Source organism: Pseudorasbora parva, chromosome 10 (assembly GCF_024679245.1).
Source record: "Pseudorasbora parva isolate DD20220531a chromosome 10, ASM2467924v1, whole genome shotgun sequence".
Classification (NCBI taxonomy): domain Eukaryota; kingdom Metazoa; phylum Chordata; class Actinopteri; order Cypriniformes; family Gobionidae; genus Pseudorasbora; species Pseudorasbora parva.
The window spans coordinates 41,903,836-41,925,241 of NC_090181.1; the positions used below are offsets into that span (position 1 = coordinate 41,903,836).

The following is a 21,406-nucleotide window of genomic DNA, read 5'->3' on the forward strand; positions in this document are numbered from 1 at the left end:
TCCAGTCATCGCAACGGCAATAACGTGACAGCTAGTTATGATTATTAACCATCATACAATAGGATAATACCAAAGCCTGGCATTTTCTTCTTACAAGAAAAAGAAAAAAAAGATCTTAAGAAAATATTTGACAACTTAAGATTTATTCAAGAATTGCACTTAGGAAAATTCTTACACATTTCTTAGAAGCATTTGCCTAACATCTTTCTTAAGAATATTTTCGTGAATCCGGCCCCTGATATCCGCATCCCTCACAGTCTTGTTTTGATTGACTAGGGCCCATTAAAAGGACCCTTTTCTGAAATTTCATGAGGTAATCTTAACCACGGCTGTCCTTTCCTGTTCCCTGTGTCATTTGCTACTTCCTTATCTCCACGAACATGTTAATGATGGATATATGCGCATTGCCAAACTGGCTTTGTGACCCTGAGTCAGCAGTGTTGTATCCAGGCTGAGGTGTCCTGCGGGGTGAGATCTTTTGTTGTGTGCGTGGACAGAGGGGAGCGGGTTCAGGATGGGATGGGTTCAGAAGGCGGTCCCTGGGGTCTGCGCCCTGAGCTGACTGCTAATGAGAAGCCATCTGAGGCCCTGTGAGTCCCTATGCACCTTGAACATGGCCACTACTGCCACCTGACCTTGGCTTTGATCTGCCAAAGTGCTTGACCTCTTAATTCCCCACTGGCCACCCCTTACCATCTGGACAACAGCACACATACTCTTCATCTCGCTCTATCACCCTCTCACACACGTCAGAAAAAATTATCATTTCACAATGGCTAATTTAGTAGGGTAGGGTGATAAAAAAAGGGACTTACTTGTACAGTAAAACATCTGTTTTAGCACACGTAAAATAATTAAATATGGGTGTGCAATATTGTCAAAAATGGTTACTGGAATTTTGTTGATGCCGGTAATTACATTATATTTTGAGTGTGTTTTTGTGCTAAGTACCTTGTCTGGTTGTATACCTATTGTGGACAGCTGACTCCCAAAGATTTTAATTTTATTCAAACTCTATGCAATTCACAGCAGTGACAGAAGTTTTTTTTTTTTTTTTGGATTTATTTCCATGCCCATTTTATTTTTTGTAAGGGGACCCAATTAGGTGTATGCATCTTTTATGTCAGATTCTTTATTTTATCAAAGTATTGTTTTTTGAAAATGAATAAAATAAAACATAATTAGATAATACTTAAAGATGAGACTATAAGGGTACAAGTGTTTTTTGCTAGTTTCAGCTTGACGCAGTTATCATTTTCACTTCAGACACATTGTTGGCACGTTGCTGTTTTGAGGAACTGAAAAAACTGTATTTGTTGTGTTATTTAAAGGGTATGTTAGTAATATGTGCCTATAGGCGGGTGCACAATGCTTGTTCACTCTGCTTGTTACACACTGGCTTTTAAAGGGAATGGGAGATGAGACTGGTTTATTGCACATTACGGGCAAAACACACGCATGACTCATTAAGAGACTAGAGACAACCCTTTTGGACCATGCGCCTGGTGCGCCGACCATTTTTTTCATCGTTAAACTAGCAAAAGTGGATTCGGATATGCCCTAAGTGCATCTGGGCTTAGATCGTTAAAGTAGGGCCCTAAAAATGCCAATATCTTTGTTTAGTGAGTCATTAAGTAATTTGTTCAAATGATTCATTTAAATGCCTGGTTCATTCAGGAATGAAGAGAGTGTTTGTCTTTTTAAATGGGTCATTGAATCATTGACTCGACCGATTTGTTAAAAAAAACGTGCATTTATTCTTTAACGAAACACCGCATTTCCACATATTTTTGTTGGCACAAAAACAGAATATTGTAAAATATAACTCTTGTCTATTGAACTGTTGTATATAATCAGTTACGTTTATAATTGTGCTGTTATTCTGGGGAAAAATAACCATAGAAAATTGGTGTAAATGAACTGGTAAATGGACTGCATTTATAAAGCACTTTTATCCAAAGCGCTTTATATTTTGCCTCACATTCACCCATTCATACACCGACGGCGATATCAGCCATGTAAGGCGCCATCCAGCTCGTCGGGAGCAGCTGGGGTTAGGTGTCTTGCTCATGGACACTTCGACACTTTGAACCACCAACCTTCTGGTTTGTAGACAACCTACATAAACCACTGAGCCACTGCCGCCCCAATGCCGAATGGTGTAATTGTAACTAGATTACATCACACTGTAAAAGTGTGCAATCTCAAGGCATCTTATCGTTTGTTTTTTGCAAAGTGAGCGACATACTCGTTAATGTCAGCTTGTGCACCGTTAAAACAACAATTATGATATTATAATAGACAAATCCTATCGCACACCCCATACAAGTGATGATTTATACTTGAATCAAAATCCAAATGTTTTCCTGCGATTTTAAATAATTCTTTGTTGATTTCATTGTAGTAACATGCAGAACTGTTGAAGCTTCTGCGACCGTATTCTGCTTCAGAGTGTTCTGGTTGAAGACCCAGTTGAATAGATTGTTTTGGACTGTTCCTGAATACTCAATGAGTCTGTGCGGTCCCCTGGGCTTCTGCTCTCGACAGCCTTTAATGCCTTGCCTTTGTCACCTGGTGCACCGTGGGGTGGCAAAGTGGCCTCCAAAAGAGTGGAAAAAGAGCATTATCTGTTAAAGCCCCTCTGCAGTATGCTTAGAGGACATTTTTTCCTTCAAAGTGGATTTGCTTCATCTGTTTTTCCCTCTGTTGTAACAGCGCTATTGTACTGTTTGTTTACACACTTTTTACCCCTTTATCCCTTTCTCCTAACTACACACAATCTGACCTGTGCTTGAATGAGGTCGTCACATTATTTTACATGGCGGGGGATGTTAAATTTGCCCTTTTGACACCACATCCCTCTCTTCAGCCCTTTCTAGAACATTCTGGGTGCGCGAACCTTCGGGAGTCGTGTTTTTATGATTGATGCATTTGGAAATTCCCACTACATTTCATTTCCATCAGACTGGAGAGTTTTCCATCACAGGTGCTGAAATGGTGACTTAAATTACAATCACGTTGGGAAATACCTAAACTTCAGATAACTTTTTCTCATCGACAACGTATGGCTTGCCTGGAGGGAAATACAGAATGGTCCGGTGTTTGTTTTTCTCTCAACATTAGCATTCTGGAACAGTGTCATCTAAGAGACCTCTGTCTGTGCAAACATTCAGCGTATTTCCTGTATGTTCAGATCTCCCCGCTTCCGACAGAGACAATCGCTTGAGCGCCGTGCGAAGCCTGCGTCACGGTTCTCTGCTTTATTGAATTAGTCCAGGCCACCGTCATCCAGCCCTCAGGAACCCACCTCATGCATTCAAAGGAACAACCTGTGCCACAACAATTAGAGAAACCCGAGACAGAGATGAGCTGTTGGGCAGTGATGGCAGACCAATCAGAAATGCCAGTAAAAGCTGCCTGATGGTTTTGAGTCCTACACTGTAAAAAAGATTATTGGAGTATGTTCAAAATGTCAGGTTTAATTCAATGTGTTACTCGTCGTTCCTTTCTAATTATTTGTGAAATTTACTAGCAGTTTCTGAGTTATCCAGCAGTTATTTTTTCCATTGCAATGACTTTTTTTGTAGTTAGTTGTCTACTCCTTTTTTATACCATAATATAAAGTATACAAGGGAACAATCAAGTGCAAATCCCATATCTAAAGACCAGCATACATTTATGTAAACAGCTGCCGGCGCAGAATCAGAGGTGTGCCAGAACTGACATCGCTTAGGCGCAGATGAATGTATGATATGTAATGTGCTGTGACTGCTGCATAAATTTGTTCAATAGAGGGGAGGTTAGGATTTTTTTTTCATCCTCAGGAAGTGGGAGTGCAGGTTGGCCGATGGCAGCGGTGACTCTGGCTGAGGTCAATATTTGTTTTAGGAATCTCAATAGCTGAGCCACGCTTAAGTCATCTGCATCTCTGATAATGGAGCGCCATATGGCTCTGTTGACCTAGTGGGATCAGGCTTATTATCCCTTATTCTCATTCCTCTCTTTCCCTCCCTCCCTCTGGCCTCTATTTCACGCACATGCACTTTTCTTTTGCACCCATTACTTAATTTGCTTCACATCTCTGTTGGCAATTTGTGTTTTCAGTGCTCACTGTTATTCCTCTAACACTTGCATCTTTAGTTTTCATTCCTGATGTATGCATGCCATAATTTCAGATTCAAAGGCTCATTTCCGTGATGTTGCCAATGTTTCCATAGTAGCAAAACCCTCAATTTTCAGATAATACTCCAGTAACACGCAAATGCACATTTAGATTTGTATGTACATATTGAGAAGCCGCGTACCGTCTGTTGCTGATCATTTCGATTCCAGAGATGGTCGGTTTTATTTTGAGGCCAAGCTGTAACTTTTTCATCCAGATTTGTGCGTCCCCCCCCCCTTTCTGCCCAGTGTTTTTAGCAGAAAAGCATGCAGAAGTGAAGCAGATCACTCCCTCCTTCTGTGCAGCCCTCAGGCTCAGGTGCTTGTCAGCGTTGGGTTCAGACGGACCTTTTCAACAATTTGTCACGGTTGCCTCAGCTCCTGCTGCGCCGGCACGTGGCGCGCACACACACACACGCTGGCTCGCTCGAACACAGAGCGGTGTGGAGCAGCCAGCGTGGTCATGATGGAGTGCAAAGGCCTTGGCAACAGCCTAGCGCCTGGCGGAATAAGCAGCCTCCCTAATGAGATGGGAATGGCATCAGTGGGGCCCTCCAGAATTTCAGCAGGCAGGCATGTGGCCCTGGAACGCCCCTGCCTCCACTCCACAACCTATTCATTAGACATTAGAGCACACACACACACATGTGTTGTATACATATAAATACAGCAGTGCACACAGATTGTATACGTGCATTAGTTCTTGAGTGATTGCCATGCTTGCGTTGGTGTGTATGTGGACGTCAAGGCAGAAACACCTGCTCTTGCGTTTGTTTGGACGGTTAACGGACTGGAGCTGTAACTGAACAGGCCACGCTCACCATGTGTGTAATGACTGCAGTGCAAATGGCGTCAGGAAGATTTGATTTGTTTCATCTGCCGTAGTGCCAGTGCCCATCCTATTACATGAAGTTTCCATTTGCTCTGAAATGCCAAGTGGAATGTGCGGGCTCCTGAAGCAAAAATTTAATTAAACCGGACTAATAATTATTTTTTCTTTTTTTGTCCTTTCTTTAAAAGTTGTCTGATACATCTTCTTTTTAATTTACATCATGATAATTTGAGCTGCCTGTACAAGGGGAAAAGATTAAAAACTCGTTTACTCGGTGCCTGTGGGATTTTCTTTCTTCTGTGGAGCACAAAAGGAGATGTTTAGAAGTATGTTCACACTGATACAATTAAACAATGCACCGTCATCAAGACATGTACATTATAATACACTATATGAACCAATCAAAATCTTTTTTAGTCACTTTAATTTAGTCACAGTAAAGAATTTGATACTGTTACAAAAACAATCAATTTCAAATATTTTTTATTTATTTAATTAGTTTTATTTATCAGGGACAATGTACAAAATACATTAATCTTACAAAAATATGTTTTGTACTAGAATTAGCTAATGCTAGTTTCCATCTGCAGTTCCCGGGCAGGTGCACACAATATTAAAACATTACATTACAGTGACTCTCAGTAGCACTAACAAATGCATACAATATTAGAAAAACACTAATCAAAAAACATCACAACCTAAAATATACTACATAGTCAAAAACATTTTACACAATTTAAATGTGCTGATGCTGACACAACTGGTTATCAAGTATGTGCTTCTTTAAGTTTCGAGATAAATTATTCTGATCTACAGACAACTTTAGACTGTTTGGGAGTTGATGCCATTGTTTAATGGTTTTAAATGAAAAAGCTGTCTGTGCAAAGGCAGAGGATCTTTTCCGGATAGCACAATTTCTGTGAGCAGTGGAGTGCGTTAGTTCAGAATAAAGCTTTATAAAAAAAAAAAATTCATTGAAGGTGGCGCAATATTATTAACAATTTTGAAAACGGTTCTTAAATTTGTATATCGAATTAGGGAGTCAAAACGTAATATTTTGTATTTACTAACAATATTACAATAATGATAGCGAGGAGCTTTTCTGTCAAGTACCTTTAACGCCTAATTATAGACCGATCTAAGCGGTTTAAGTGTAGTCTCGTCGGCTTGAGACCAACAGGACAAACAGTAGGTGATCCTAATATGTCTATAAATAGAGATATTATATTTAATAGAATTGCACATTCGTTTATTATGTTTTTTTTAAACTTAGAGTGTTAAGGAAGAAGATTTCAGCCAATTACTTTTTTCATCCATGGCTGAGGACAATTTAGTTGCCACTTGCTCCATATCCCGCTCATGTACATAGATGATGGCATCATCTGCGTACATGATGATCTCTACACCCTTGCACACAGCTGGTAGATCATTGATATAAATACTCAACAACAATGGTCCCATAATTGCTGTTCTTTTGAACTTCCTATTATATATATTGGTGAGCAGATTTGGAGACCACAAGAACCATATATGTGTAATATCTACTGTTAGATCTTAAAAAGCTTCCTTGTTGGTTGGTAACAGGATTTGAACATTTTTGAATATGCATGCATAAATTTGAGTGTGTTCTTCACAAATCACTTTTTTGAAGCTGACAGTATTTTTACTGATTTCTCTATTTGTGCGGTTGTTCTGATATTCTTGCTTACTATTCCATTTTTCATTGTCCAGTCTTTGTTCTTGGGTATTTTTGAACCCTGTGATGATTTGCTGTCATGTGAATGTCATTTTCCTTGATGGGCCGTCAGTTATGAGGAGAGGGCTCTCTACCTGGAGGCCATCATTCAGAACCACAAAGAGAACATGACCTTCGAGGACTTTGCTGCGCAGGTCTTCTCGCCTTCCCCCAGCTACTGGCCAACGGGAGGTGCAGGTGAGACACCGTCTCTATCCTTTTATTTTCCTTTATGTTGCATGTAGCCATTCATTTCAAAGTCCAGGGACCTCATGTATAAAACTTCCCATAGATTTCATCCTGAAAGTGTGCATGTGCACAAAAACTAGATTTTGGGTACGCACAAAAGTTTTCAGATTATAAAACCATGCGTACACCAGAACCTGCGTAAAATACCCATTTTAATACCCAGTCAGTGGAAGAATGTGCGTACATGCATCTCCACCCCATCTTCCTGAAATCAACATATATGGAGCTTACAATGCCTAGTTTTTCTATGCATAACACCATCTGCAAATCATTTCCCTGCATATTCATCCACGTGATACCATGTTTAACAGTACAAGACATTAGGAAAATATGAGATACGGACTACATTACATTGTACATGAAAACATGAAGGAAAATCGACAGCTCATTCAGTCAAACTGACGGATAAGCTTTATTTGTAGGGCAAACTTAGGATTTGATTTGGTCTTTTTGATTGGAAGCTCAAGTGCCACCCATAGTTCAAACGCAGTAGGCTCGTCAGGAATAAGGTGGATAGAAATTCATATAAAATATTGTAACTCCTAGATAATGATTTCATGAAATTTCATAGCTTAACTCCATACGCTTAAATTGCATAGCTTAACTCTAAGTCCATACGGTCCGCACATATTTACAACTCATTTCTTTTTTTATAAATCCTGATATGTGCTCAGAAAATGGGCAGATTGTCTGGGACAGTTACTTGTTTTCATTTTCATTTTAAGACTGTGGATGTGGGCAATGCACAGGTCGAGATTAAACCATGAGGGCTGACTGTCCAGGCTCGACGTGTTATGACAGCGAAAAACAAATCAAAAACAGCCTACAACTGTGAAAGCAATAATTGATGTGGGCATAATTATATTTAAATAACCAGGATATCATGGAAATGAATCAAATCTTAAAAAGTCTTTATCTGTCGTCAATCTGTCCATTTCATTTTTTTATGGTTTAATTTATTTAATTTTAGCTTTTTTTTAGTACTTCAATTTAAACTAATGAAAATTAGATGTTACCTTGGAAAATAGCTGAAATAAAAAAGTTAATAAAACACGTTTTATTTCATATAAATTTTAGTAATAAAATATATTTTTTTTATGGTTTTAGTTCATGATAATCCTGTCTCATATACTACAGTCATGACTCTGCCTGTTTTCTTCTTTAAAAAAAAGTATCTTAATTTTTAAGATTTCGAATTGTTGAAACTTTAGTCCTATTTTATTTTATTTTATTTCTTTCTTTTTTTTCTTTTTCTTTTTTCTTCATTTCCAGAATGCCAAAAAGCTGTTCTATTTGTTTGTCTTGACATGTAGTGCATTTGGTAGAGTTTTACATTTACTTAAATCGTCCTGTTTAATACGTGCTCTCTGTTCTTCATGTCGCTGAATGCAGCAGTGCTGGTGTGGAGTGCACTGTACAGGACACAGTCTGTGGGATCATTTTGCAGAATAATGCTCTGAAAGTTTTGCTTTCTATAGCGACTCCCATTATTTCCTAGAAAGGCGTTGAAAATTGCTATGGTGACCTCTATTGACTCGTGACAAAGCTGCATACAGAGCAGCTCACAGACACACCCACTTGAACAGAGAGAGAGAGAGAGAGAGAGAGAGAGAGAGAGAGAGAGAGAGAGAGAGAGAGAGAGAGAGAGGACCGACCCCATTAGACACTTCAAACTCCATTTCTCTGAGTTTCTCTTTTTCGCATCTCAGGATTTCATGTTGGACCATCAAACACATCAAAAACTGCTTTCCCAGATTGTTGTTCTCTCTTTTTTCTTCTTTCGCGTTTCCCTTTTGTTCTAATTACTTTCTCATGTTCTTTTCTTTTCATGTTTCTTCTGTTTGTGTCCAAAACCAAATTACAAATTCAATATTTATTGACTAGTTAACAATTTCAATAATAATATACCCTTATGTAGCCTTACACTGGAAAGCAGTCATTCTGTGTATACGTAGAAGAAATGCAAGCTCTGTTCCAAAGCCTAGAGATCCGTCTAGTTATAGCATTTGAGAGACATCAAAGGGTCAAGTCTCATAGCAAAGGCTGGTACCGAATCAGTATGATTGTACCATGTGGCTGTTGAATTCTTCATTCTGATTGGTTGACAGGCATTATAAAGATGTGCACTTATTTTTCAGCAAATGCACTGTTGTTGAACCATTCACTTATCTCACTTATTTATAATTATGCTTCATTCTAAGATATCTTCTTTTCAGCGTGTGTTTTTATGCTTTCCATAGATAAGCTTAGTAGACAGAAAAATAATCCAAAATGGCAATGTGTATAATAAATATATAATTTAATAATCAATCCATAACACATTGTGCCTTCAGATGAATATAGTGATGAGTTCTGCACTAAAAGAGTTCATGTGATGCACGTGTTGTGCGTTTCCTGTAGTTATAGTGTCTCTCCTCATCCATCTGAAAATGTTTTTTATTTATTTTAAAATGCACATGCTAATTTTATGTATTTCATATTCTATACACAGTTTTTTATACTTATTCATTTCCTTTGAAAATAGCATTATTTTAAGAATTATTTTAAAATGTTTAGTTTTAAAGTCTCTTCAAGTCGGCATAAATTTGATTAAAAAAATACAGTACAAAACATTAATATTGTGAAAAATGATTACAGTTTAAAATTGCTGTTTTCTGTGTAAATATAAAGTGTAATATGTGGTAATAAAATGTGGTTAAAGCTGAATTTATCATCATTACTCCCGTCTTCAGTGTCACATAATCATTCTGATATACTCGAGAAACTCAAGAAACATTTCTGATTATTATCAATGTTAAAAACAGTTGATATTTTTGTGATGATTTTTTTTATTTTATTATTTGTTGAATTTAAAAAAATGCATTTATTTAAAACCATTTTTTTTAAACTTTAAACTTATGCATCTTGCATCATTGCTGAATATAAATATCCCAAATTTCCTGAAAAAGAAAGTTTTACACTGTTTCCTCAAAAATATGAAGCACCACAGCTGTTTTTAACATTAATAATAGTAAATGTTTTTCTGAAGGATCATGTGACACTAAAGACAAATATTGTACAATATTGTAACATTTTACAATATATTCACATAGAAAACAGTTATTTCCAAATGTAATAATATTTCACAATTTTGCTGTTTTCACTGCATTTTTTAATCCAATTAATGCAACCTTTTTGAGCCGACTTCTTATTTCAACAATAAAAAACCTTACCGGCCACAAACTTCTTAACGGCAGTGTACCGTAGTAATTTACCCGTTTCCTTTGTTTTATATTCTGACATCTACTTTAAGCCATTGCAGATTGACATGTCCAGTGCAAAGCGCTTTTAGGAGAGAACTGTCTATGTAGACAGGTACAGTTAGACAGCTCACTGGATTTTGGAACATAGCCACAGACTCACTCACAACTACACGGCCCGCACTCGTAGATCCTTAAATTAGGGCTTTACTCCTGTTAGACCCTGTGCCATTTCAAACGCCTCCTCATCCAGTAAGACTTTAGCTGTTGTGTGGGTTATGGTCTCATGACGCTGCTCCATGTTTCACCACCATCTCACCCATAACAGCAGGCAGGCGTTGGCCAGGGATGGTTTGGGACGTGGATTACCTCTGGGCCAAGCTGGACTGTAAGACTTTTCTGCCTGCTTCTTCCATTAGGCATGTGGCCCCACTCGTCTGTTACACAAACCTGTCTCTCGCTTTCTTTTTCACTCTTTTTCTCTCCATTCTCAATATGTCTTGCATGTCCCCTTTTTATGACAGTCAGTTGAGCACATAGAATTTCCTCCTTGTTTTTCCGGAATGGTTTCTTTTAAAGTGCCCCTATTATGCATTTACGAATATTCCCTTTCGTGCAGTGTGTAATATAGCTGTTTGTAAGGTTTCAAAGATCAAAGTGCATGTCGAATAAAGTTATTGTCTCCTAAAAGAAAGAATGGATTCTGAACTGCTGAAAAACAACTCAGCAATTCCAGTCTCACTTGTCTGTTACAAACTTTTGTAGGTTTGTAACACAGTCGGATAATGGTTATCATTGGCTGCCTGAGAACAAAGTGAAGAGTTTTATTCGTGTTGTCGGCAAATCCACTTTGCATGCACTTCCAAAGGACGAGGACTCTAGCTCAATCTGATACGGTAAATCCGACGCTATCGTCACTGTTCGTATCACTGTGCATCAAGTCCTGAGGGAGAGCTGAAATTCAGATATGCTAATGAACATTTAGTTTCCGTCATGCTCAGTGTCACACGAAGCGTTCGACCAATCAGAGGAGAGCAGGCTCTCGGAAACCGAAGAGAGACCGAATCCTCGATCAAATAATTTCAGACACTGAAATATGACTTGATGCTGCAATCGATATTATGAGAAAATTTAGGTGTATTTTGTCCTTGAATGCATGTTCAAGGACAACTATTGTCAGAGACCTCCAAAAAAACATTAGGAACATTTCATAACACAATAGGGGAACTTTAAAAAACAAAAAGGTAAATTGTACTTATGGGAAGTGCAATAGATCAGATGAGTTCATGGATTGGCACAGAATTTATTTAAAAATAAAAAATAAATTTAAAAAAACCTAACCCCTGTTCCATAACCTAGCGTCTTTCAAGGCATCATTCTAGTTGAATGAAATCTTACTATATATAGTGCAGAATTAAGAATGGTGATTTTCTGATCATATTTTTTTTCCAGGCACATTTTACCAATTCTAAACCACATTAATGTTAACTACTATTCATTTTGTATTTAATCATTTTTTATAAGTGATTTATAATTGTTCATGAAATTCTTCATGGCTGGAAATAAAAACACATTATACTCAGGTGTGCAAAATTATTAGGCATGTTTTCTTTTGCAGATAAAATGAGCCAAACATGAGATTGAGCTGCTCATGAGAAGGATACAATACTAATCCAATACTAAATATTGCAGTTAAGGAAGCCCACTGGACAGTGAAATGTTTATTGGGTCAGCAGGGTCAGATAAAAACAGGTGGTGAAGAAAAGAATAATTCTGCACACCTGAAGTCATTTTTCATTTTCAGCCTTCATGGACAATTGCGTATTGCTTTTAAATTATTAAATACAACATTAATATTAGTTATCAAGATTTAATGTGGTTTGGAATTGGTAAAATGTGCCGGGGGATAAATATGGCCAGAAAATCAGTGTGCCTAATAATTGTGCATATACTGTGTGTGTGTGTGCGTGCGTGTATATATATATACAGTGAGGAAAATAAGTATGTGATCACCCTGCTATTTTGCAAGTTCTCCCACTTAGAAATCATGGAGGAGTCTAAAATTGTCATCGTAGGTGCATGTCCACTGTGAGAGACATAATCCAAAAAAAAAAAATTCACAATGTATGATTTTTTAAAACTATTTTTTTGTATGATACAGCTGCAAATAAGTATTTGAACTTCTGGTACAGTAGCCTTTGTTTGCAATTACAGAGGTCAAACGTTTCCTTAAGTTTTTCACCTGGTTTGCACACACTGCTGGAGGGATTTTGGCCCACTCCTCCACACAGATCTTCTCTAGATCAGTCAGGTTTCTGATCAGTTACTCATGTTGGAAGACCCAGCCTTGACCCATCTTCAATGCTCTAACTGAGGGAAGGAGGTTGTCCCCCAAAATCTCTCAATACATGGCCCACCCCTGTCATCCTCTCCTTAATACAGTGCAGTCACCCTGTCCCATGTGCAGAAAAACACCCCCAAAGCATGATGCTACCACCCCCATGCTTTACAGTAGGGATAGTGTTCTTGGGATGGTACTCATCATTCTTCTTCCACCAGACACGTTTAGTGGAATTATGACCAAAAAGTTCTATTTTTGATCATGACTTTCTCCTATGACTCCTCTGGATCATCCAAATGGTCATTGGCAAACTTAAAACGGGCCTGGACATGTGCTGGTTTAAGCAGGGGAACCTTCCGTGCCAAGCATGATTTCAAACCATGACGTCTTATTGCATTACCAACAGTAACCTTAGAAACGGTGGTCCCAGCTCTTTTCAGGTCATTGGCCAGCTCCTCCCGTGTAGTTCTGGGCTGATTTCTCACCTTTCTTAGGATCATCGAGACCCCATGAGGTGAGATCTTGCATTAAGCCCCAGTCCGAGGGAGATTGACAGTCATGTTTAGCTTCTTCCATTTTCTAATGATTGCTCCAACAGTGGACCTTTTTTTACCAAGCTGCTTGGCAATTTCCCCGTAGCCAGTGTCTTTGGACAGCTCTGTGGTCTTGGCCATGTTAGTAGTTGGAGTCTTACTGATTGTATGGGGTGGACAGGTGTCTTTATGCAGCTAGCAGCTACCTCAAACAGGTGCGTCTAATTTAGGATAATAAATGGAGTGGAGGTGGACATTTTAAAGGCAGACTTCTAGCTGATAGACAGGTGTTCAAATACTTATTTGCAGCTGTATCATACAAATAAATAGTTAAAAGAATATATATTGTGGAACTGTTTCTGGAAGAATTTTTTTTGTTTTTGTTTTTTTGATTATGTCTCTCACAGTGGACGTGCACCTACAATGACAATTTCAGACCTCTCAACGAGAAGAGGTTATATATAATGAAACTACCAGTCTAAGATTTTGAGTCAGTAAGATTTTTTTAAAGTTATAGGCCCCGATCTCCATAAAAGTGTTCATGCTTCTTTATAGTCATGTCGCATTTGCTCACGTAATGAAGCGAAGTTCTGAGTTTTTGTTTAGGAACCATAGGAATGTTGGGTAGACTTGGCCATGCCTGTTTTTTTAAATGACCCTGCATTATGCAGCAGCGGTTTTATCGAGGATGAGCCAAATACCTATAGGTCTAGTTAGCCAAAGTTGTTTTTTTAAATATTCTCCAATATTTAACGAACGATTCGACGGACACCGGCGGTCCTAGAGGTAAAGTTGCTCAGAATGAGGAGTTCTGGGTGCCCCCCGGTGGCCAATTTCTTTCGCATTTCTCAAACAGGCCCAGCGAGTTTTGTTCCGACCGGCCTCCGATAACCTTGTCTGATAGCCTTCATCAAATTTCATTGGCCAATGGTGGACATGTTTTTTCCGATGTGTCAATGTCCGCATAGACAATCATGGAACCACGGACAAAGACTCTGCATGCTGATTTTCAAGTCAATCGGACCATCATAGTTATAGCCATTTTCACGTTTGTGTTATAGCGCCACCAAGTGGCCAGCGTCCTTTTTCATAACCACAGAACGAGCGCAAACTTAGGTGTGCTGAGTTTGGTGAAAATATCTCATGCTGTTCACCAGTTATAGCCATTTTAGTAAAAGTGGCTCCTCCCATTTCGAATATTTTGGCAGCACTTAGGCCGTGTGTCCACCAAAGCGTTTTTAGCCGGCAGAAAATGCTAGGCGCTCAGCTGAAAAGGCCTCGCTGTGAGCGCTTGAGAGCGTTTTTGGCACGCAGCACTTTTTTCCTCAGTTGAGACTCTTTGCTGCTTATGATACGGAAAATCCGCAAGAGTGTTACTAATTTCACAGGTAGTTTGTTCCTGTATTAATTATATATAAAATTGCAGATACAATGTAAAATATTTGCTCTGGCTCTTGTTTTAAATCATTTTGCTCTGTTATTATTGCTTGTTATCATCTGATGACGACACGTAGAATATGGCGGTTGGTCTGTGTTGTGTTTGTCCCGCCCCTCCTCCACAGTGATTGGACGGCTGAGTGAAGACTGACAGTGATGAGCGCTGCGTTTTACTCAAAGTTGAACATTCTTCAACTCTCGGCGACCAGTAAAAAACGCTGAGCGATCAGCGCGTGAGCCTGAAATACTCGCTCAGCGCCTCGTTCCGCTCCAGGCGTTCTATAACCGCGGCACTCTCATTGAAAACAATTGAAAACGCCAGCCAGCAGCTTGAAAAAACGCTTTTGGAAAGCGTTTCATTTTTCATGAAATGAAATTTAGATTTTTTTTATATCTATTGACAATCAGACTCCAGAGAATCCTGCTGCACTGATTGGGATCCAACCGGGCCAAAAACCTAGGACTAGTTTGCAAAACTAGATTTAAAAACAAATCCGAAATACCTGAACATTTTACTGGATGATATTCTAACGATATAAGACACTTGAACCTACGATCAGTTTTATGGGAGAATGCTAAACTTTGGAAAACTGGACAATTACAATAGAGTTTCTGAAGTACGAGCTTGAACCCCTACATATATTACAACTGAAAACAGCTATTTCAAAGTGTAGTAATATTTCACAATGTTACTTTTTTTACTGTGTTTTTGAGCAAATAAATGCAGCCTTAAGTGTAAGAGACTTTTTTCAAAAACATACAAAATCTTACCAAAGCCTTCATGTCGAGAGTGTGTGTGTGTGTGTGATGCTTTTGGGACGGGGTCAACTAAATCTAAGAGCATAGAGATCTCTGGCTGTATCCATGCAAGGTTTGGGGCCGTTATCTGATTGAGTCGAGCTCTGTCAAGAATCGAGTTCTGAGTTGAATTGTTTAATATCATGCTGGACAAGAGCTTCTGTGAAATATAAGATCTGTGCACTCTCTCTGATAGACAAACTCAAGGTCATTATATCAGCACCATCCTCTGCTTGCACAAACCAGCTTCTCTGTTCTCTTCCCCATCTTAAACATTCTTTCATTTTCAGAAAAGGCGAAGAAGTGAAGTGTGTCTGTGTGTCACCTGCCTCAGTCTGTCATGAGCACTGTGTATGTAACGTGTCAGTGATGCAGGGAAATCTCAGAAACCGCAAATATAGGGTCTAAAATGAACGAGTTCGGAGGTCACCGACTGCAACAGCGGCCGCGGAAACACGTCGATAAATCAGCTTTAATCAGTGTCACGTAATGATACACTTACACTAGAAAACACAGTGGTGACTGATAAACCTGTTAGAGCGCTAAACACACACACACACACACACACACACACGTCTAGAAAGCAAGTCCTGCTGCTGAGTTCAGTCGACTCAAATATTCCCGTTATACAGCTGTACTTAACAAGCTGAATAAACCTGCCGTTAGAAGGCAGCACCAATATTTCTTTATTTCTTTCTTCATTCCTTTATTCCTTCTTTTTTTCTTCCTTCCTTTATTTTCTTCCTTTCTTCCCAGCTTACTTCTTTTTTCCTTTCTTCCTTCCTTTTTCTTCCCCATTCCTTTCTTTCTTCCCTCCTTATTTAGTGTTAGCAAAAACACTTTTCATTTAGCCACAAATATATTCACATATTTTCTTTCTTTCTTTCTTTCTTTCTTTCTTTCTTTCTTTCTTTCTTTCTTTCTTTCTTTCTTTCTTTCTTTCTTTCTTTCCAGCTTACATACTTTATTCCTTCTTTCTTTCTTTCTTTTCTTTTTTCTTCCCAGCTTACATACTTTATTCCTTCCTTCTTTCCTTTTTTTTTCTTTCCTCCCTCCTTGCTTTCTCTTTCTTCCTTTTCTCTTTCTTTCCTCATTCCTTTTATTCTTCCCTCCTTACTTAGTGTTAGCACAATCACTTACTTTTTCATTTAGCCACACATATATTTACATATGATTTCTTTATTTCTTTCTTTCTTTTGTTTATTTTTCCATCCTCCCTTTCTTCCTTCTTTCTTTCTTCCCTCATTTATTTCTTTCATTCATTCATTGTTTCTTTATTTCTTTCTTTTCTTACATTCTTTCTTCCCTCCTTACTTACTATCTTTTTCCATTCCTTTTTTCTTCCCTCCTTCCATTCTTTCTTATTCCTTCCATCCATCCATCCATCCTTTCTTTCTTCCATACTTAGTGTTAAGACACTTTTTCATTTAGCTTTAACTTCATTATTTAATTAATGTTTAAATAAATATTTCTTGAATTTGTTTTTTAATTAAAATATTTGTGTATTTCAACAACAAATTGGAGTAGAAACAATATCATTAAGAGGTTCATCTGAGAATTGCACATGTCTATATGCCACTGATAAATATGATTAATTAACCGATTATTAAATAAACGTGTTTTGGTTTCGAAGCATTCATTTCTGTGCATCACTGTTATGTGTATATTAACATTTTGTGTTGTCCTTTGTTCACCCCTCAGGAGTAACACTTGTTCACCAGCGTTCTCTCTCTCTCTCTCTGTCTCACACACACACACACACACTTTGACATCCCTGTGACGGTGCACAGCTTACGTGTTGCTCTATTGTCTTCTCTCCCCTATAGATTAAGTGTGTTACAGGTGTCAGTACAGTAATGAAGGTAAGAGTCTCGGTCTGAGCGGAAGCTTGCGTTCTGTCACAGAGACCCCTCCCTTTTCCCCGGCTCGTCTACTCATCTTTCCCCTCTTTATTTCCACTAATGAGCTGCGTCTGCTCGGAGCTTTTAAAGGAGCAGCGAGGCAGAGCTGCATTGGGCTGGCTGTTCTGATTATGGACCGCCGCCGCAGTAATCGTAACACAGTAGCAGCATGAATGGGTCTCCATCCTCCTCTCCTGCATGTCTCAGCTTTATTCTCTCTTTTCCCCTCTTTTCTCCTGTTGCTTTGTCCTTTGGCGTGTGTCTGTTTGCCTGAGGCCACATCTGACACTAACACCTGCCCTACTGGAAAATGTCTTTGTCACTTACGCTTTTGTTTGGATTGCTATGGGAGCAAATGGGAATGAGAGCCACTTACTTTAAATATATAGAGACAGGCCAAACAGGAAATAATTGTATATTTGGATTGAATATGTAGTTGGTTATGAAATGTTGTAATCTGGTTATATTGTAAGGAATCATAACCATGTGTTTCATAATAAATAAGTATAAACGTGAATATGCAGCACTAAATGTCTCAGTAAAGTTCTACAGTCTCAGTTCAACACTTGTGCACATCACTTCACACTATCCCACAAATATAGTCTTTCTTTCTTTTTCTATCTCCCCTCCGTACTTTCTTTCTTCCTTCCTTCTTTTCTTCCGTTCTTCTTTTCTTTCTTTCTTTCTTTCTTTCTTTCTTTCTTTCTTTCTTTCTTCCGTTCTTCATTTTTTTCTTTCTTTCTTTTTTCTTTCTTTCTTTCTTTCTTTCTTTCTTTCTTCTGTTCTTCATTTTTTCTTTCTTTCTTTCTTTCTTTCTTTCTTTCTTTCTTTCTTTCTTTCTTTCTTTCTTTCTTTCTTTCTTTCTTTCTTTCTTTCTTCCATTCTTTCTTCCTTTCTTACATTATTTCTTTCTTCCCTCTTTACTTTCTACCTTCCTTTTTTCCTCCCTTCTTTCTTTCTTGTTTTCTTCCTTCTTTTCTTCCTTTCTACCTTTCTATCTTCCTTTTTTTTCTTTCATTCTTCCTTTCTTACATTCTTTCTTTCTGTCTTCCCTCTTTACATTCTTCCTTCATTTCTTTATTCCTTTCTTTTTCCCTCCCTCCCTCCCTCCCTCCCTCCTTTCTTCCTTCTTTCCTTTTTTTCTTCCCCTCTTCCTTTCTTTCTTCCTTCCTTTCTTCCATTCTATCTATCTTCTTTCTTACTTTTTTGCTGTATTTCTTTAATTCATTCTGTCCTCCATTAATTATTTGTATAATGTGTCTAAACTGTTGAATGAAATTACATTTTGGTATTTCCAACTTTGTGTTTTTTGGGGTAATAATTAACATAATTAATTAAAATATATTAAATGTAAAATTAAAATAAACAAAAAAAAGGGTTAGGTTTGTAAGGCAACTTAAATCTACATGTATATATAGTTATTTTGTGTTTGGTCCCATGTAATATTTATATGCTTCTGTTCTCACTCACGCTTTTCGAACACAAGCGACACAGTGCACTCTTATTTTTCATTATGAGGGCACTTCATGAACACACACACACACACACACACACACACACACACATGAGAGGTACTGATAAAGAAAGCGATTCTCAGGGTTTGCATGACTGACCGATTCACACACCTCACCATGCTCAAGCGAGTTAAATCTGATGATCAAACGGTCAGTCGATCACTGTGATGACGAGCACTTCTGGATCTTTACGCTCTCCGCTCCAGTGTGGAAACGTAAGATGGCCGGTCATCTCCTGGATCAATACATGATGAAGTCCCTCGCACGATACACAGTTCTGCCAGCATTAGAGAGGAGGGACCTGCGGGTGAGTGTGTGTCCTCTCTGCTGGCATCCCAAGCCGTCCTGAGATGGTCTCTGTGGACGTGTGGAACGGACACCACCCCGCTCACGCTCAGTCACTCCTCCCCGACTCCTTTCACATGCTGAGGCTGTTGTTCTCCGCTCTCCTCCCCCTCTTTCAAAGAAGCCCTGGAGTGGAGGTCCTCTCCAATGAGCGCATGTTCCCCACACCATCTGCTCTCAGAAACTTGAGATCCTCGTAAAAAAAAAAAGGAAAACGGTCGAAAAGAAAGAAAATAGCCAAGCAGATGCCATCTTGACAAAGCAGGAAGCTTGTTTAATTTAGATGCTTTCTTGAGTACCAGTGTCTCAGATCTCCAGCAGAATCCATATTTTGCCTTTCTTTTTTCTCTCCTCCCATGGATGTTTCCTTCCTTAAGTAGAGAAGAGCTCTTTTCACATCAAAACGCCTGTGTTTGTAGAACAACAGTAATTGCTGTTAACAGTAAAATGGTTAATTTACTTAATCACATTCACATCCGTCTCCATTAGAGGGGTTTTCTGCTTCAGTAATGGCATGCTATCAGTTTTAAAGCAAGCTTATTAATGTTATCTTTGCTTATGCTTGACTCTGTGTAATATCTCTTAATTTTCCCAGGTTCCCTCAGCTGCAGCACGAGCGCTGACCTCAGCGTTACTGTGACGACCACTGACTCTGGCGACCAGGTTTCGCCCACAATACCGCGCGCCTCTAAGAACCGGGTTTCCGGAAAGCTCCGCCGCTCCGCCAGCGCCATCAGCAAATCCTCGAACTGAACACTTCCTCCGGCCGTCAGACTGCATTGTTTTTAAACTGTGTGGTTGAATGTATTATTTGACTGGAATGTCTTTCAACTGTAACTTTTGTATTTGTGTGTGTGTGTGTGTGTGTGTGTGTGTGTGTGTGTTCCAAAGCCTCGTAGCATTGAAAGATGCGACTGCTGTCACGATATTAAAGGGTTAGTTAACCAAAAAATGAAAATTCTGTCAATAATTCCTCACCCTAATGTCGTTCGACACCCGTAAGATCTTCAGAACACAAATGAAGATATTTTTGTTGAAATCCGATGGCTCAGAAAGGCCTTCATTGACACCAATGTCATTTCCTCTCTCAAGACCCATAAAGGCACTAAAGACGTCGTTACAAAGCCCATCTCACTACAGCGGCTCTACTATCATTTATGAAGCCACGAGAATAGTTTCTGTGTGCAAAAAAAACTAAATAACGACTTGTATAGTGATGGGCCGATTTCAAAACAAAGAATCGAACCGTTATGAATCAGCGTATCGATTCATGATTCGCCAATGTCACATGATTTCAGGAGTTTGACACGCGATCCAAATCATGAATCAATTGTTCAAATCTTTATTTTGAAATCGGCCCATCACTATATAAGTCGCTTTTCATCATCGCTTCATAAAATGTAGATCCGCTGTAGTGAGATGGGCTTTGTAACGACGTCTTTAGTGCCTTTATGGGTCTTGAGAGAGGAAATGACATTGGTGTCAATGAAGGCCTTTCTGAGCCATCGGATTTCAACAAAAATATCTTCATTTGTGTTCTGAAGATCTTACGGGTGTCGAACAACATTAGGGTGAGGAATTAATGGGAACTAACCCTTTAAGTACCTGTCGTGCAGAAAGTAAATCTGAATCTCGACCAAGAAGCAAATTGGGACTTTCAGACACTCTACAAAATGCCGGGCTCTTTTAACCTAAATTGGGGTAAAATATGAACAAACCCAACTGTTGAGTTATATTTTTAATTTTTAAAAAATGGCTGCCAAATTTAGGTTAAAACATCCCAGCATTTTTAGAGTGTAGTATTGCTGGATTTAGCATTCAGAACTGTGATTTTCCCATTCAAGTAGCAAAAAAAACATTTTAAAACCCAGAGGCTTTAGCTAGTTTTGAACACTCACATTGACCAATTCTTTGAGCTTTTCTTCATGTCAAACACTGAAAACCCAACCACTGATGTATGTGGGAGAGACGTCCTGTCACGTCGTCCCTGCACTGAGACGCTTTCGGCCAGGCTGAGAGAACACTGACCCTCTTGAATCATCAAAAAAAAGAGAGAGTCAGCTTTTACTACCTTAATAACCTGTAATCAGTGACGTCTTTCAAGACTGCAATGTTTTCTTTTGTCATTATGATTACTTTTAAGCAACTCGTTTGATTGTTTTATGAATTGATTTATGCGACGTGCTGAATGGAAAAGGCTCCTGTCTGTAATTCGGTTGAGGTGTTGCATGAACGTGTGTTTCCTAAACGCGTCCCGTTCCTCTCATGTGCATCTACTCTAACATTCCAATGTTTTTTGCACTCGGTCACTGCCGAAGATG

At 38.8% G+C, this 21,406-nt stretch overlaps 1 protein-coding gene across 6 annotated transcripts in view; it reads left to right on the plus strand.

Moving 5' to 3' along the window:
* Positions 1-19,949, plus strand: part of ralgapa2 (Ral GTPase activating protein catalytic subunit alpha 2) — a 253,571-nt gene extending 233,622 nt beyond the window's left edge. For 3 of the 6 annotated variants that reach the window (XM_067456163.1, XM_067456165.1, XM_067456166.1), the window contains 2 exons: positions 6,802-6,926; positions 19,681-19,949. In XM_067456163.1, coding sequence (XP_067312264.1) covers positions 6,802-6,926; positions 19,681-19,838 — 283 coding nt within the window. In that variant the 3' untranslated portion in view covers positions 19,839-19,949. Of the gene's footprint in view, positions 1-6,801; positions 6,927-10,544; positions 10,605-17,151; positions 17,188-19,680 lie in introns of all 6 variants that reach the window. The other 3 variants (XM_067456164.1, XM_067456168.1, XM_067456167.1) reach the window with 3 other exon arrangements.
* The last annotated feature ends 1,457 nt before the right edge of the window (positions 19,950-21,406 follow it).